Source organism: Vidua macroura, chromosome 10 (assembly GCF_024509145.1).
Source record: "Vidua macroura isolate BioBank_ID:100142 chromosome 10, ASM2450914v1, whole genome shotgun sequence".
NCBI lineage: Eukaryota > Metazoa > Chordata > Aves > Passeriformes > Viduidae > Vidua > Vidua macroura.
In genome coordinates this window covers 1522796-1538030 of record NC_071580.1, presented here as the reverse complement: position 1 = coordinate 1538030, position 15235 = coordinate 1522796, and the positions used below count along the sequence as shown (strand labels likewise).

Below are 15235 nucleotides of genomic sequence, written 5' to 3'. Positions count from 1 at the left end.
TGCCCCCCAACCCCTCACGGGCCCTCAGGGAGCGGCACCGGGCGGGAGCCCTGAGGGCGGCATGGAGAGGGGAGGCTCTCACTGATCCCCGGCCCCTCAGAGAGCGGCAGGAGCTCCGAGGGCGGCATGGAGAGGGGAGCTCGCACCGAGCCCATCCCGGAGCGCCCTGGGGCTGGTGCCTGCCCGGCAGCGATCCTGAGGCAGCCGCGGGGGTTCCCGGTGTGCACACACACAATTCTCCGACTGCGGCCCGAAAAGGGCGGATCTCGGCCAAACCACGGAGCGGGACGGAGCCGGGCATCGGCGGCGGGGTCACGGCCCCGGGAGTTGGGAATTGGGAGGAATTGGAAACAACTGGAGAGCGGCGCTCCCTGGCCCGGGGGAGCTGAAGTGCCGGGGAAGGGCAAGACGAGGCTGGGATGGGGCACAGGGAACACACGTTAAGTGTTAAAATATATTCTTGATATAAAATTACTCCCCGGGAACTGCCTTTCATACCTGCAAAGGCTCCAGGAGCTGCTCTGAAACAGAAAGGGGCCCTCTCTGTACTCTGTTTGCTTCCATCAAACTTTCATTTTTTTTTTTGTGGAAAATGCATGCTCACCTCTGGAAACGGAGGGATTTCGAGGATCCCGGTGTGGGTGCTGCTAAATCTCGTCCCATTCCCCCCTCCCTGGGCAGGGACACCTCCCAGAGCCCAGGTTTCCTTCACTGAATTGTTTCAAAGCAGCCCAAACCAAGTAATGCACAAGTCCCTCTGCAGTGTAGCATAAACCAACAAACCCCATAAATAATAAATAACTTTATTAAAGAATTGCAGTTTCAGATGCTTTTACAGAGCACAGCTTGTGCCTTACATTGGAGAACAGTCTTGGCACAGCAAAGGGATCTGGAGGGAATATTCACCTCTTCTATTGTCATTTCAAACCCAGGATGTGCTTGTTTTATTTCACAAAAAAATCCGAGTTATCAGGTGAATTTTCAATTTAGCAGCAGCAACTCTCCAAGATTTCTGCTCAAATTCCAACACAGAAAACACTGCTGCTGTTCATTACTGAGAAGATCATCTCATTAATTAATTAATTGCAGAATCCATGTTGTCTCCAGTGGATAGAAAACGAGCCCCTGGCTTGAGCTTTGACTTTAAGGGGTGTCCAAGCCCCCCCGACCCCCACTGCTCATTAAATGGTTGAATTATTGCCATGAATATTGATCACATCAATTTATTGCCACTGCTACTTCTCTAATTCAGGAAGAGACCAAGTAATTGTCCTTCCCTTTTCAGAGCTCAACAGAAGTGCTGCTGATTAGGTTCACACATTAATAAACATTAATTAATTAAAATTAAATAATCTGGGGAAACTGCAGGAAGATGAAATATGATTTAGAGGCTTCTTGGCCAAACAAATATTACTCTTAACTTACTAAACCCTATTTTATCATACAAACAGTACTTTTAATGGCTACATTATAATGGAGCCTTGAATTTATGTAATGCTTTAATGTTATTAATTTATATTATTTAATGTTATTTAATTTACAGTAATTCTTTCTGCTACACCACAGGGACAATTCTGTGTGGTAGAGAAGTACAGGGACTGAACACCTGGAATCCCAGGATTTTCCTGCTCTCAGACACTGCTGTAGATTTAAGGTCATTCTACCCTCAGTAAAACACAAAGAACACAGAAAGGAGAGGGGTTCCTGTATCCAGGGCTCTTTAGAACACAAGAAATGGTGAAATCATTCCATTCAAACTCATTTTTCCCACGTATTTTTCCCGTGAGTAACTCCTAGTTGCAGCTGATCTCAGGACACTATTATTACTACAGGATAATTAAAGTAATTAAATACTACATTCAGTAATCCTTAAAATGGAAAACGATGGGCTAACTCCACAGAAAACAAACAAAGGATCAGGAATACAAAGTTGACAGATGAAATAGGAAATGAGGTGCAAGCACAGCTTATTAACATAGAAACTCTGATTAATGTAAATTATTGTCATATTTCAGCATTTCCTCTCATTTTATGTTACACCAAGGTGAGTGTGGGGGTTCTGTAACAATTTATAATATGATTTTAAAGGTATAGATAATAGTGCTTTCCAGTGTATTCAAGTTCTGTTAATTAACCTAGAAAATCAGTAATTATTTCAACGACCCAAAATAAAGGAAATTTGCTTTCTGTGCAACTTAGAGTGGGAAGGAGGAGCTGCAGTACCAGGCTTAGTAAAGCCTGAGACTGATGCAGCTAGAGCAGAACAGCTCTGCAAATCCAAGCTGGTTTCAGCAGGATTAGAGATGTTCCATAAAGTGCTTTTAGGCAGAAAGTTGTTGGGTTTGGATTCACTGAGAAGCAGGAGGAGCAAAGGCACAACACAGAGCAGAGATTGGTCACAAATCCGGGTGTATTTTTATGGACACGAGCACTGAGCACCATCATCTGCTCCAGGGAACCTCCATCCCCAGGGAGGGGGGACAGTTATTTCCTGGAGCCCTTCAGGGGGAGGTGTGTTCCTTTCACGCTGAGAGCCTCCAAGGAATCCCTGGGCACTCTGGATCCTGGAGCTCCAAGTGGCTTCTCTCTGCAAAAAGAGCAACAGTGGTCACAATCTCCATGAAGAAAGGAGGAATAAAACCTGCACTTCCCCTTGGAATAAATACTGCTTCAGAACTGGGTTTTCCTTCTGCTGCTGCAATTTCCTTATCCTGCAGGATAACAGGGAACTATTTTTACCTTCTTGATCCACTTTCCCTGGCGTTGTAATGGCCACTTCTGGATCCTGAAGCTTCCACAGCTCCTCTGCTTCGGCAAGGCCTGAACTTCATGATCTCCTTCTGCCACTCCTCGTTAAAGGTGTCAGCCTCAGCTGGAAAACAGATACATTTATTTGAAATGTTAATAAAGAGAGGAAAAAACATTAATGAGTATTTGGGCGTTTGGGTAGTGATTTTTAACTTTGTAGTCTACAATTCTCCACATGGTCTGCAACGGTTTTTGGGGATCTGTAAAAGAGAATTTGGATTTGGAGACTTTCAGTCTAGAAGTGTCTTTTAAGATATCTCAAGCTGGAATTTCCAAACCAGAGTGTGAAACAGTGTAAAGCCCATTAGCTGCCTAAAAACACCTACATTCATCCAGGTTGATGAATTCTTGGTTCATCTCTTCATCCCCAGTCTTGGAGTTCTTGGATTTTTTGATGACATGAGCCCGATCCTGGATGTGGTGACCAATAGATATTTTCTCCAGGCCACTTTCAGAATCCTTCAGTGCTTTTCTTGTTTCCTTAACCTGTTAAAAAAAAACAAGGGAACTGAGTGTCCTTCCAATTAAAAATGAGGTAAAAGAGTTCACAGAATCCCAGCATGGTTTGGGCTGGAAGGACTTAAAGCCCATCCAGTGCCAGCCCTGCCATGGCAGGAACACCTTCCACACTGTGCCAGGTGCTCCCAGCCCCAGTGTCCAACCTGGCCTTGGGCACTGCCAGGGATCCAGGGGCAGCCAGAGCTCCCTGGAAGAATTCCCTTCCAATATCCCATCCATCCCTGCTCTCTGCAGTGGGAAGCCATCCCCCCTTGTCCTGTTACTCCAGGCCCATGCAAAGGATTAATTGTCCCCCAGTAATTTTACATCTCTCCTTTAAAAAAGTCCCGTTTTCCAGGCTTTTCCAATTCTCTGATTTCCTGTGTTGGCTGCAAACACACCAACAAAACACAAATCAAGCCTATTTTCCTTCGGCCACCTGAGAGGAAGATAAAACAACACCTCAAGATTTTCAACTGGATATTAATTACTGGAGAAAAACCCCTCAGTTTAAAAACACTACAGAGCCAAGTTTCCAACGCTCTCCTTGGCAAGAGAAAGAGCAACAGCCGATGCCAAAATTCCCAGCGTGAGGAACAACCAGTTACTGGGCTGTGGTGTTGACTGGCTTGGAAGCCAGGCTGGCCCTTATCAGTGTCCTGGGCTATTATTAGAAGCCTTGTGATAACGGGTGTGCTGGAGCTGGGACACATTCCCAGCCAATCCTGCCCACGGCCTTTAGGGATCCTGTCTAGGCTTTCATGGGTTCACATTCCCGCTCCCAGTTCCCGGCAGGATTAGACACAACAGCTGCACGGGAGCTGCAGCTCAGGGTTATGTAAGTGTCTGGGCAAAGGGGTGCTTTGAAGGCAGGGGCTGCATAAATCACTGCCTCTCCTGGAGTTTAAGTGGACAGCAAAGGGATTCGTTACAGCAAAGAGAAGGGCATTGGAAAATTGCTGCTCTGTGCTCAGTTTTCCCAGCCTTGGATGGGACTATAATTTATTTTGGGGTGTACTTAAAGCACAGAATTACAGGGAGGAAATCAGACCTTTAATACAGAGCAGCTTTGAGAGCCCTGTGTTTTCCTCAATCCCTAAATTTTCTTTGTGCAGTCCAGTGGGCGTCGGGCTCTGCTCCCAGGGAATAGGGACAGGAGGAGAGGGAACAGCCTCAGGCTGGGCCAGGGAAGCTCAGGGTGGACATCAACAGGAATTTCCCCATGGAAAGGGTGAATAAACATTGGAAGAGGCTCCCAGGGAGGTTTGGGGTGCCCAAGGAATGCCTGGAGGTGGCACTCAGTGACGAGGTGGGGATTGGGCACAGTTTGGACTCAATCCAACCTCAGTGATGGCAGGATTCTGTGAATTCCAGAGTAACTGTCTGCAGGAAAAGAAGCTGCAGACACTGCTTTGGTGTGGCTGCAGCTGAATCCTGGGCAGTGCCCAGCTCCTGTGTGCTGGATCCCAGCATCACTCACCCCTCCCGGAGCCGTGCGGGTCTGGGCCGAGGCTTGGAAAACTTTGGGAGGTTCATCCCCCACTTTGGAATAGGTCATCATGGAGGAGGAGCTGAAACTGTGTCCCTCAGGCTGGATGGACAGGTCATCCTACAAAGCAAGGCAAGTTCATGAATGGAAGAGTTATTCCTTATTATTTTATTATGGAAAATACCCCTTCACAAAATTAACCCTCCTGGCACCACATAAAACTTCAGTCTTATCTACAAAGAAGAAATAAAAATTATAAACACAATATAATCTGGAAAAAAATCCCTCAATTCTTACTATCTCCTTGAGATTAGTCCCATTTTTCTTGGCATTATTTTCTGAGGAATATTTGAAATAACTGGCACTCTCCAGTGTGATAAATTTCAGAATGATTTCCAAAAGAACTCACAAATTTCCTGTGCATTTCCAGCATGCTGTTCCTCATGTTTGACATCATCCTGTCCATTGCAGAAAATGGATCCCCAAAATCTGCATCCCACTAAAAAAATGGGGGAAAAAAGACTCCAGTTAAAACAGTCTCAACTCTCCCAGTCCTGGAGCTAGTTTTCACATGCATTTTTAACTCAAAAAGCTTCTCAGACTGCACTTCACACACAGACAAGCCAAAATGCATCTTTTCAAAAGGCAGTTGAGGGAGCTGGATAAAGATGGAAATATTGGGAAGATGAAAGTGGAAGATTTGTCACTCGCATGTCAAACTGACCACAAAATGAGTTTATTTAACAGAAATGTTCCTTGGATATTCAAATATCCAATTCCTTCACAAATGTGTTCATAAACATCACCAGCTTCTGCTCTGAAAGTCCTGTGTGACCCTTCAGGGTTTAAATTTCAAGAAAATAATTTCCAGAGTTATGTATTTCAGCATTGCAAACTTAAAGCTGCATTAAAGCCCAAAATGAAGCAAAATTAAAGGACAGAAAATCTTCAACTTATTTTCTGAGTATAAAAAATTGGAATCCTCTGGGAAAGAACTATGGGCAGATGCTGGATATTTTACAGGATATTCCAGACCCCAAACCACAGCTGGAAACCACTCCAATCCCATCTCCCACTACTGGCAGCAGTGGGTTTGTGCCACCCCCACAAGAGCATTCTCCAGCAGCACTCAAAGTTTGCAGTTTCCCCAGGGATTACCCCATCCACATCCAGAGGTTACTGCCCCAGGAAGGATTTCCCCCTGGACTTTCTTATTCCCAAACTGCAAACAGCACCAAAAGCAGGATGCAAGCACAGAGCTCAGCCTCTGCCATGCTTTGGTTACACACAGCTTACACAGGAGCTACTCCAGGGATACTAACCCCTCTCCCAAAACCTGCAAAGGGCATGAGGGAGAAGCTGGTGGCCTGGAAGAAAAGGAGCAACATCTGGAATTATTATCAGGAACAGCAGAAATTACTTTTATATGCAGCAGATTACATGAAACATTTCCCATCTAATCAAAATCACTCAGGAGGGCCTTGGTAATTAATTAATCCCTGGGTATGTGGAAATATTATATTTACACTGATGATATTAGAAAGTGCTAACTGCCACCACATCTAATAAATATTGATAAGTGGGTGTGAAAAGCACTTGGAGGTTGGCAAACATTTGAGCCCCACAAGAAGCTTTGTGCTGATTTCACACTGCAGGCCCCACCCTGCAATGCTCCATTCCAGTCAAGGCAGCACTGAAAGCTGATTAAAATCAACAAATCAACAAATCATCCCACGGATAATGAGGATTCCTGCAAGGCAGGGCAGTGAGATCCTGGGAAACCCAGGGGTGTTTCCAGGAAACCCAGACTGGAGAGTCAGATAAGGCCTGCAGACACACGGGGTGCCAGAAGGACCAAACCCTTGGCAGGAACTTCAATGGGAAAAGAAGGAATTTTCCAATTCTGGAGTAGCTTTAGGAACTCTTCAGGTTTCTGTCAGGACAGATTAGGCAGAGCTGTAAATAATAATATTTTTTTTCTCTCAATATCAAGTCCTCACCAGTAAGAGTTATTAGGCATACAAAGCTTATAAGCTCTGTTTTGTAACACTAAAAAGCCACTAAAACCTGTTAAACATTTGCCTGATATACAGGATAATCAGATATCCCAAAAAATCCAATTAACAGCATCTCTTAATATGTTTTAGCTCATTCCTCCTTCCCTAAAAACTGAACTACAAGCCTGCTGAAGAAAGGAAAAGCAGTTTTAAATTTGAATCCTGCAGTGGCACTCCTTGAGTTGTCCCAACTATTTCGGTTCCTTTTAAAGCAGTTTTAGGCCTGCTGCAATTTAATTAAACACAGAATTGCAACACTACTAATCAGTGTCAGTAATTTGAATGAAGTATATTTTGACATGGTAGCAAAGCTCCACCTTTTCCTACATAAAGATGTAATTTGAAGGGTTTCAGTCCTTGGTGGAGCAGCAGTTTGAGATGAGAAGGCAAAAAAAAAATCAGTGCTGAGTCTGGTGTGACATCTGACAGCTCTTCAGTGGAACAGGAGGAACATCAGAAGACCCTGGGAAGGCTTTGGCAGCTGTGGAATTCTTTTACTCCTGTACCTGTAAGTTTTGCTGCAGGCACAGATAAAGGGTCTGGGCCTCACATTTGTCCCTCTCTGCAGGAACAGGGACACAACCCCTGAGCTTTACAGGTTCTTTCTCTAAAGGAAAAGCTCTGATCTGGCTTTAGGCACCACTGATGCAAGGCCCAAGGATCAGCAGAGGGAAGCTGATGCCCTAATTAGATGCAGTTTCTATATTTGCCAGGAACTGGATGAGCAGGGGAAGGAATGTGCCAGTTCCCCTCTGGAGCTGCAGGTGACAGGCTCTGTTCCAGCCCTGGCCACCAGCCCCTGTCACCTGCCTTTTCTCCAACGGTCTCTGAAAATCCAGTGGGAAGCATGAAAGCAACAGGGAGGCAGCTGCTGAATATCTGCAGGGAAAGGAACCAGCTCCCAACGTTTATCCTCTATAAATACAGCTCTAGATAAGGGTTAGATATCATGGCCCTGCATGCCCAGAGCTGAAAAAACACTCCAATTAAACACAGACATTCAGTTTCACTTGGTAACACATAGAAATACTGAATTTCACACCAATTTCCCTGAGCTTTAATTCTTACAGGTTTGTATCTGAGAGAATATTAACAATCAGCCCAAATTCAGAGCATGAAGTGTTTATTCAGCTGCAAAGGGTTTAAAATCCATGGATGGATATTCCTGAGGTGGTGAAAGCCAGGCTTGTGGAAATCAAACTGAAATAGCTGCACACAAGGGACTGAAGTGCACAGGGAAGGCACAAATATATCATGGAATTATGGAATGAGTTGGGCTGGAAGGGACCTGGAAAGAACCTGGCCTTGAACACTTCCAGGGATAGGGCAGCCACATCCAGGCAGCTTTTAAAGTCAAGTTAACATAAAAAGGAAACACATGTGCAGAGAACGTGGGACACTTTTCTCTAACAGAAACATTTCATGTATTATATTTATGAAAGCAAGCACTGGGTAAGTGATCAGTTGGTTCATTAAATGTTGTCTGTTCAGTGATCAGTAAAACCTGACAGATGTTTAGCAGAGATAAGGAATGTGCTGTGACAGCATAATCCAAAGAGCTTTTCAACAAGAATTTTGTCTGTTTCTTACTTAGGTGTACAAAGAACCCACCAAGTGAGCCATTTAAATGAAGTATACTCCTTCCCCTGAACTGAATTTACTGGTTTCAATATAATTGCAGGTTCAGTACCATTATTTAATATCAGGACTTAATGAATGTGGTCACATCTCCTTAAGGGATACATGAGGCTTCTGGCTCACTTGTGCCATAAAGTCTTAAATTAAATTGAACCAAAAATGGGTTTAGCCCTCTTTCTTCCCTTGACCTATACGAGACATCCCTGAACATCTCTGTGTGTTACATCTGTAGGAAAACGTTCCCCTTACAGCCCTTCAAGCTATGTGTGAAGGCCCCTTACACCTTCAGGGTCATTGCCAGCCTCCTGCTCTTCCTTAAAGCTGCTGTTCATCCTCACAGAAGCAGAACGAGGAACCAAGAGAGGAACCCTGCCGTTTTCCCGAGTGCTGGAAGAGCTGAAGGAGGCCCCAAGAGCAGAGCCAGGCTGTTTCCCAGGAAATGCCCGTCCCAGGAGCAGCCCCTGGAGCTCAGAGCCACTTACCCTGCGGGTGCCCCTCGTGGCCACCTGCGAGTCCTGCTGGGCTCTGCCGCCCGCTCTCCTCTCCGCCGGTCTCTCCCCTCCCTCCGGGAGGCTCAGGAACGGATCCCGCCCAAAAGGCTCGGAGAAGCTCCTCATCATCTGCCTCATGTGCTCATGGTGGGCAGCAAAGGGATCCCTGCGTGCCAGAGACGCACTGGGTTATTCCAGCTGAGGGACAATGGCTCCAGGACAGCTCAAACTCTGGTTTTTAATATTCCATAGGGGGGTTTATCCATTTTTTTTTTACTTTATTAGGACCCAACTGGGCAATCTCCCATTCCTAATAACTTCTGATTTTCTTTTCCCTTCCCATCTCTCAGGTTGGGTGTTTGAGATCTATTTTCTCTCAGCTGCCCTCCTGTGTGTGCCTATTCCTTTTCCTCTTTCCTCATCTTCTCCAAAATATCCATCCTTGGTTACACCTTTCACTCCAGCCTGTGTTTAATACCTGCCAGAACCATAAACTGACCCATATTTTATATCTCACTATTTCCACCTCCAACACCTGACATTAAAGTAATTTATTTTAAATTTTCCCCCTTCATCTTCCAAAGCTTAGCACAGTCCTATTCACCGAACTCGTGTCCCACTGGATGCCTCCTCATCCCTCAAATTTATCCTGCTGGCAGCTCCCATCCTCCTTTTCCTTCTCCCTGTCCCACATGTTTAAAAACACCCATTATGCTCTAAATTCAGGCCAGTTCTATCTCCTATAGTCACCCACTGCTGCACCTGTGCCTTCCCTCTCCACAAATCCTGCTCCCAGGAAGGAGATTCTCACTGGTTTTTTTTGTTTTCCTCTTTATTTTCCCCCTCCTCCACTGGTATTCCCAAAGCTTGGCTTCCAAGGAAAACTTCCCTAGCTCTCCAAGTTGGACAAGCCCTGATATTCCTAATTAAGGCCAAAAGAGGAGCAAAGCAGGAATTTTTCAGAAGTACAGGGTATGAGCAGTGCTGCTGCCTGAGGGCCAGGCTGCAAATGAACACCTCCCACACAAACGACCCTGCTTCATTTCCTCCTTCCATCTCATCTTCCTCTTTGCTACCCCACTGAAAACCACTTTACTACTGTGAACACTCACTTCCCAGGTATGTTTATTTAGGTTTAATACACCTCATCCTCCTTCCCCTCAATTCCTGGCACTCCTCACACCCTCCAGGACAGCACAGCCTTTTCTGGGACATCTCAGGAGGAAAAGCTCCAGGCTGCTCCTGACTTTTCCCTGCCCAGTTATCTCCTGCCCAGCTTTGCTGCTCCCCACCTCTTATCTCCAGCCCCACAAAAAAAACAGTTCCCACATCACGTGGCTGCTTTGATCTTGTGCCAAAGTCACACTTAACGTTTCTTTTTTTTCTCTTTCAAGTGAAAAAGACAAACACGAGGTTGGATTCATTTTGAAATACGATTTTTTTTTAACATAAAAATATCCCTTTAAGTTATGCCCAGACTTAAACTCAGCCCAGAAGAGACTTTTGAAGTGTTTCAGTGATGCCATGGAGCAGCCCTGCTCCCAGCCTTGGCTCCAGCCTGGGGTGATAAGGAGCTCACCCAGCCCAGGATGAAGAACAGATGGAAAAAGGGCTGCCATGAGCCAAGGGCAGGGAAATCACACGGGCACAATTCCAGCAGATCCCAAACCCCAAAGAGGTTTGGTTATCACACACAAAGAGCTCCTTAGTACCAGGGACAGGGAAATCAGACACAAACTGAGGAATGGCAGCCTTAGGAACAGAAGGAAAGGCTCCCAATTCCCAGTTTTAGGGTATCATTAATAAAAAGAATTAATGCTGTCAAGCCTCAAAAGAAACACCCCAATTTTGGTATGACCTGGAATAGGGTAAAACCAGATAGATAGGGTAAAACCAATGGAAAGGGAACAGAAATCCATGTGGAAAACAAAGTTTCCAAGGAACTAAACCTTGATGGTTCCAATGACTGAAACTCAAGCCAGAATGCCAAGAGGAGGAGCTCACCCTGACAAACAGGGATGTACTGGACAAGGGCTCCTGCAGGATTTTAAGATCCTTGCTCCAAGCACAGATTTTATGGGATGGCAGCAGGTGTAAAATACTCTAATTTAACAATTACTGACTTAAATATGACCTTTTTTGGGGGGGAAGATACTTTTGATGAGAAGGACGTGATTTTTGTTATAGCATAGAAGTGGTGAGGAGAAAGTGAGGAGTTCACAGGGCTTTGCACTCCAAATCTGTGCCCTTCACGTGTTGAACACTAAATTATTTTTTAAATTAAATTCTGCATGGAGACAAACAATTTATACATTTATTCTTCCAGCACTCTGCAGTAACAGATTTTTGTCTAATATGTATTAACCTGACATTAAACATGCAAGTATAACGTTACTGCTTACTTCAGTGCATGAAAAATCAGTCCTAGAACAAAAAATCCCATTTATTACTTTTGTAAACTGTACTTTGTATTAGAGGTGTTTCTTTTTATTAGCTGTTAGATGGATATTAGATTTGTTTTCCCTACTCAGGAAGTTATGTAAGGCTGCAGATTCCCTCTGGAGAGAGCACCTGGCACAACAAACTCAAGAGAATTAAATGCAGAGCGTGCAGTTGGCAGGGCAAACACAACTCCTGCACCTGGGCAGGGCCTCAGGGATGGAGCCAGCACCTTTGGGTGAGTGACTGCTGCTTCCCTGGGACAGCTGCTCCCACAGGGGCTCCAACCCAGCACTATTTCCAGTTCAGCACCAAACTCTCTCCTTATGAGGCAGCTGGAGCCCATTATGACTCTATTTTGGAAGCTAATCTTATCTGAGGTAATCAGCTCATTTCCTTCACTGTATGCAAAGCAGCCTGACAGGACAGTGCTGAGAAAATGAGTCTCCATTTCCAGCTCATCTTTCACACACACTCCCTGCCTCCACCTCCTGCAATCCCTTTTTCCCTACACCAGTGGCGACAATAACAAGGAATACATTAATAAATAAGCAAATGTTATCTCAAACAGGACCTAATTTCTATTATTACTTTAATTTCATGCAGTGGAGCTGCATAGGGAAGTTTCCTGCACAGAACTCACAAGTTCTTATAACAGCAGGAATATTCCTAGAAACCAAGAGTGCTAATCTATGTGGCACAGCTTTGGGAATTCTCCTGGAATGTGCTGCAGCTCAGCAGGAGATTCTCCTTTAAGCAGCCTCAGCCAGAGCTCCCAGTAACCAGGAGATCCAGACAACAAACCACATCACAGGGCCTGCTGTTCCCTTCCTCACCCACCCCTTATCTTGGCTGCTAATTAAATTCCTGAGAGTTTTTTCAAAGATTTAAAATAATTATCGAGGCTCCTCAGCATGCTCTGATCCCATTTTCATCCACTACAAATCACAGTTTCTGACCGAAGACATGAAAAGGGGCCAGAGCAGGTAATTCAGCAGCTCTGGCTGAGGAGAGAAGCACTCACATCACTCACTCCTTACATTTAGATTCCAGTGACAAAAGAAGATTCCCACAGGGAATAAACTGGGCTCAGACTTGAATACACAGACAGGAACCACCACTGTGCTCATGGTAGGGAAACAGAATCGCAGAATGGTTTGGGTTGGAAAGGACCCTAAAAGGTTCCAGGGACACCTTCCACCACCCCAGGCTGCTCCAAGCCCCGTCCAACCTTGAACAATTCCAGAGATGTGGCAGCCACGGCTTCTCTGGACAACCTGTGCCTCACAGGAGTAAGAACAAAACCCAATCTGCTGGGGAAAAGCACCACGGTCCCTTCGGGAAATGAGCACAGGGAGACAATTTGCCATCAGTGCTCTCACACACACGTGGCAAAGCTTTAATTGAAGGACACCTGGTGCCCTAAGTAGTGCTGGCATTGAGAGGAGTTCAGAGGCAGCCTGCGGCTAAGTGATTCATTAAACACGCACACAGATCCGGATGAGCTGCACTGCTCAGAACCTGTACTTAGGAAACTGAAGAGCAAACAAACTCCAGAATCTCCAGCCAAGGAGGCGAAGAGCTCCTCTGTGTGAAATGTGGATTAAACCCTTCCCTGCCGAGAGGGGAGGCAAACTCCGCTATTGAGCCTCGCTGAGGACGTTTAACCGCTACAACGGCTTTAGGGGGGCTCGGGGGGGACACGGGCGGTGAAACGGCCCCGACAGCGGCACTGGCCCCTCTCCTTCCTCCTGCACCGACCCCTGGAACCCGCCCTGGTCCTGACACCCGCCCCGACCCCTTAAACCACCCCGGTCCCGGTCCTTCCACCGGCACCGACCCCTGGAACCCGCACCGATCCTTTTAATCGGCACCGACCCCTGGAACCCGCCTTGGTCCTGACACCTGCACCAACACCTTTAACCCGCTCCGGTCCTGACACCTGCCCCGACCCCTTTAATCCCCCCCCCCCGATCCCAGTCCTTCCACCTGTCCCGATCCCTTTAACCAGCCCTGGTTCTGACACCTGCACCAACACCTTTAACCCGCCCCGATCCCTTTAACCTGCCCCGAGCCCTTTAACCCGCTCTGGTTCTGACACCTGCACCAACACCTTTAACCCGCCCCGACCCCTTTAAGCTCCCTCGAGCCTGACACCTGCACCGACTCCTTTAATCGGCACCGGCCCCCCGGGTCCTCCCACCCGCACCGACCCCCGGAGCTGCCTCAGCCAACGGTCGGTCCCACACACCCGCCCCTCCCTCCCCTCTACAGCCCCGGACCGGCCCGTCGGAGCCCACCGCCGCCTCAGCCCCGCTCTCGGCCGGTCCCCCTCCGCCTCACCGCCGCGTCCCGCCGCTCACCTGAAGAAGGGATCGTCCTCGAAGCACCTCCGGAGCCCCCCGAACATGGCGGCGGCCGCTGCGCTCTGCGCGCCCCGGGCCCCGCGCGGCCCCTCCTCACCGCGCCGCGCGCCGCCCCGCCCGCGCACGTGACCTCCCCCGGCCGTTCCCATTGGCCGGCCCGCCGCGGGGGAGGGGGCGGGGCTCCCCCGCGCGCGCCGCCGTTGCCGTGGCGACCGCGGGGCCGCGGCTGCGGGCGGATCCCGGGAGCCGGGGAGGTTCCGGGAATTCGGGAATCGCGGGGGAATCAGCGCGGGAATCGCGGGGGAATCAGCGCGGGAATCGCGGGGAAATCAGCGCGGGAATCGCGGGAGAATCAACGCGCAGCCCCGCTCTGCGCCCCCGGTCCTGGGGAGTGCGAGGCGGGGACAGGCCCGGCCCCCGCGGGGCTGCGGGCGCGTCCCGCTCCTCGGCGCTTTGAGAACGAAAATTCTTTTTTTTTTTTTTTTTTCCCAGTAGATGGCAGTAAAATAAAGCTGCGGCCTCCTCCCGGCGGCTGGAAACGGGCGGAGCGAGGGACGGCAGCGAGAGGCGTCCCGGAGCGGCCGTTCCAGGGATGCAGCGGGCACAGGGATGCTCCAGGGCTCTTCCCCTTCCCAAGGCTCCGTGGCAGCTCCTTGGCCCTGCCCTGCCCTGCTTTGGGCCGGGTCACGCTTAAAAAGGACTCTTGGTTTTAGCAGAAGAAGCAGATAAAAGGGAAAAAAAAAAAAAAAAAAAAACAACCAGCAAACCTTTGGAATTGTCAAAGGGAGGTTTCAGTGAAAGCACGGATTTGGGAGATCTTTCCCAGCATTAATCACAGAGAGGATTTTGAGAAGATGAAGTTCCAGCAGCAGGAGAATTTGCAGAATTTTGTATTTGATGCAGGGATTGTGTTAAAGGAAATCCACCTGGCTGGTTTGTGACAAGTGGAGCATTCCAGCCTGGAATGGCTGCCCTAAAACCAACCACAGCATCTCCGTTAATCAGAATGCTGACAAGTGATTAATAAATGGCCACTGTAAATTATTTAATCACTATGCTAACGACACTGCTCATGGTGTTTTTAGTGTGAATAGACTTTACCTTCAAAGCAGTTTTAAATACTTCTAAAATATGTGAGCAACTGCAGTGCAGAGGTTGAGATTACTAAAATATTTGTAATATTCTGTGTGTGGCTTGAAACAAAGCTGAATTCTGTGTCTGAGCAATAGAACCCATCCCAGCTGGCACGAGATTTGGTCGTAAAAAGCCCAGCAGAGGCAGAGCTGCCTCCCTGAGCTGGTTTATTTGCTGCTCTCTGCTCCCCAGAGGCCACCTGGAACAGAGGCTGGAAAGGATAAAGGAATAAAGCAGGGATTTATGAAAAGGCCTCAAAAGTCACACCTTGGGCAGCACAAGAGCCCAGCCAGGGCTACACCCCAGATGGACTCT

The 15235-nt window shown here is 47.5% G+C and overlaps 1 protein-coding gene and 1 long non-coding RNA gene across 4 annotated transcripts; one reads left to right on the top strand and one right to left on the bottom strand.

Moving 5' to 3' along the window:
* Positions 1-2392: 2392 nt before the first annotated feature.
* On the bottom strand, positions 2393-13891 carry MLF1 (myeloid leukemia factor 1). Of its 3 annotated transcripts, none has more exons than XM_053986614.1 (8): positions 13784-13891; positions 8973-9147; positions 6118-6162; positions 5205-5294; positions 4787-4915; positions 3135-3294; positions 2740-2872; positions 2393-2587 (listed from the first exon to the last, which is right to left on the bottom strand). In XM_053986614.1, the coding sequence occupies exons 1-8, from the start codon at positions 13828-13830 to the stop codon at positions 2485-2487; spliced, it is 882 nt and encodes a 293-aa protein (XP_053842589.1). In that variant the 5' UTR covers positions 13831-13891; the 3' UTR covers positions 2393-2484. The 3 variants fall into 3 exon arrangements, with proteins under 3 accessions (XP_053842589.1, XP_053842591.1, XP_053842590.1); XM_053986616.1 differs by lacking the exon at positions 13784-13891 and adding an exon at positions 10094-10236; XM_053986615.1 differs by lacking the exon at positions 6118-6162.
* LOC128812321 (uncharacterized) lies at positions 13579-14852 on the top strand. The gene is made up of 2 exons (XR_008438686.1): positions 13579-13656; positions 14282-14852. It is a non-coding gene; the product is annotated as an uncharacterized LOC128812321 (long non-coding RNA).
* Positions 14853-15235: the final 383 nt, after the last annotated feature.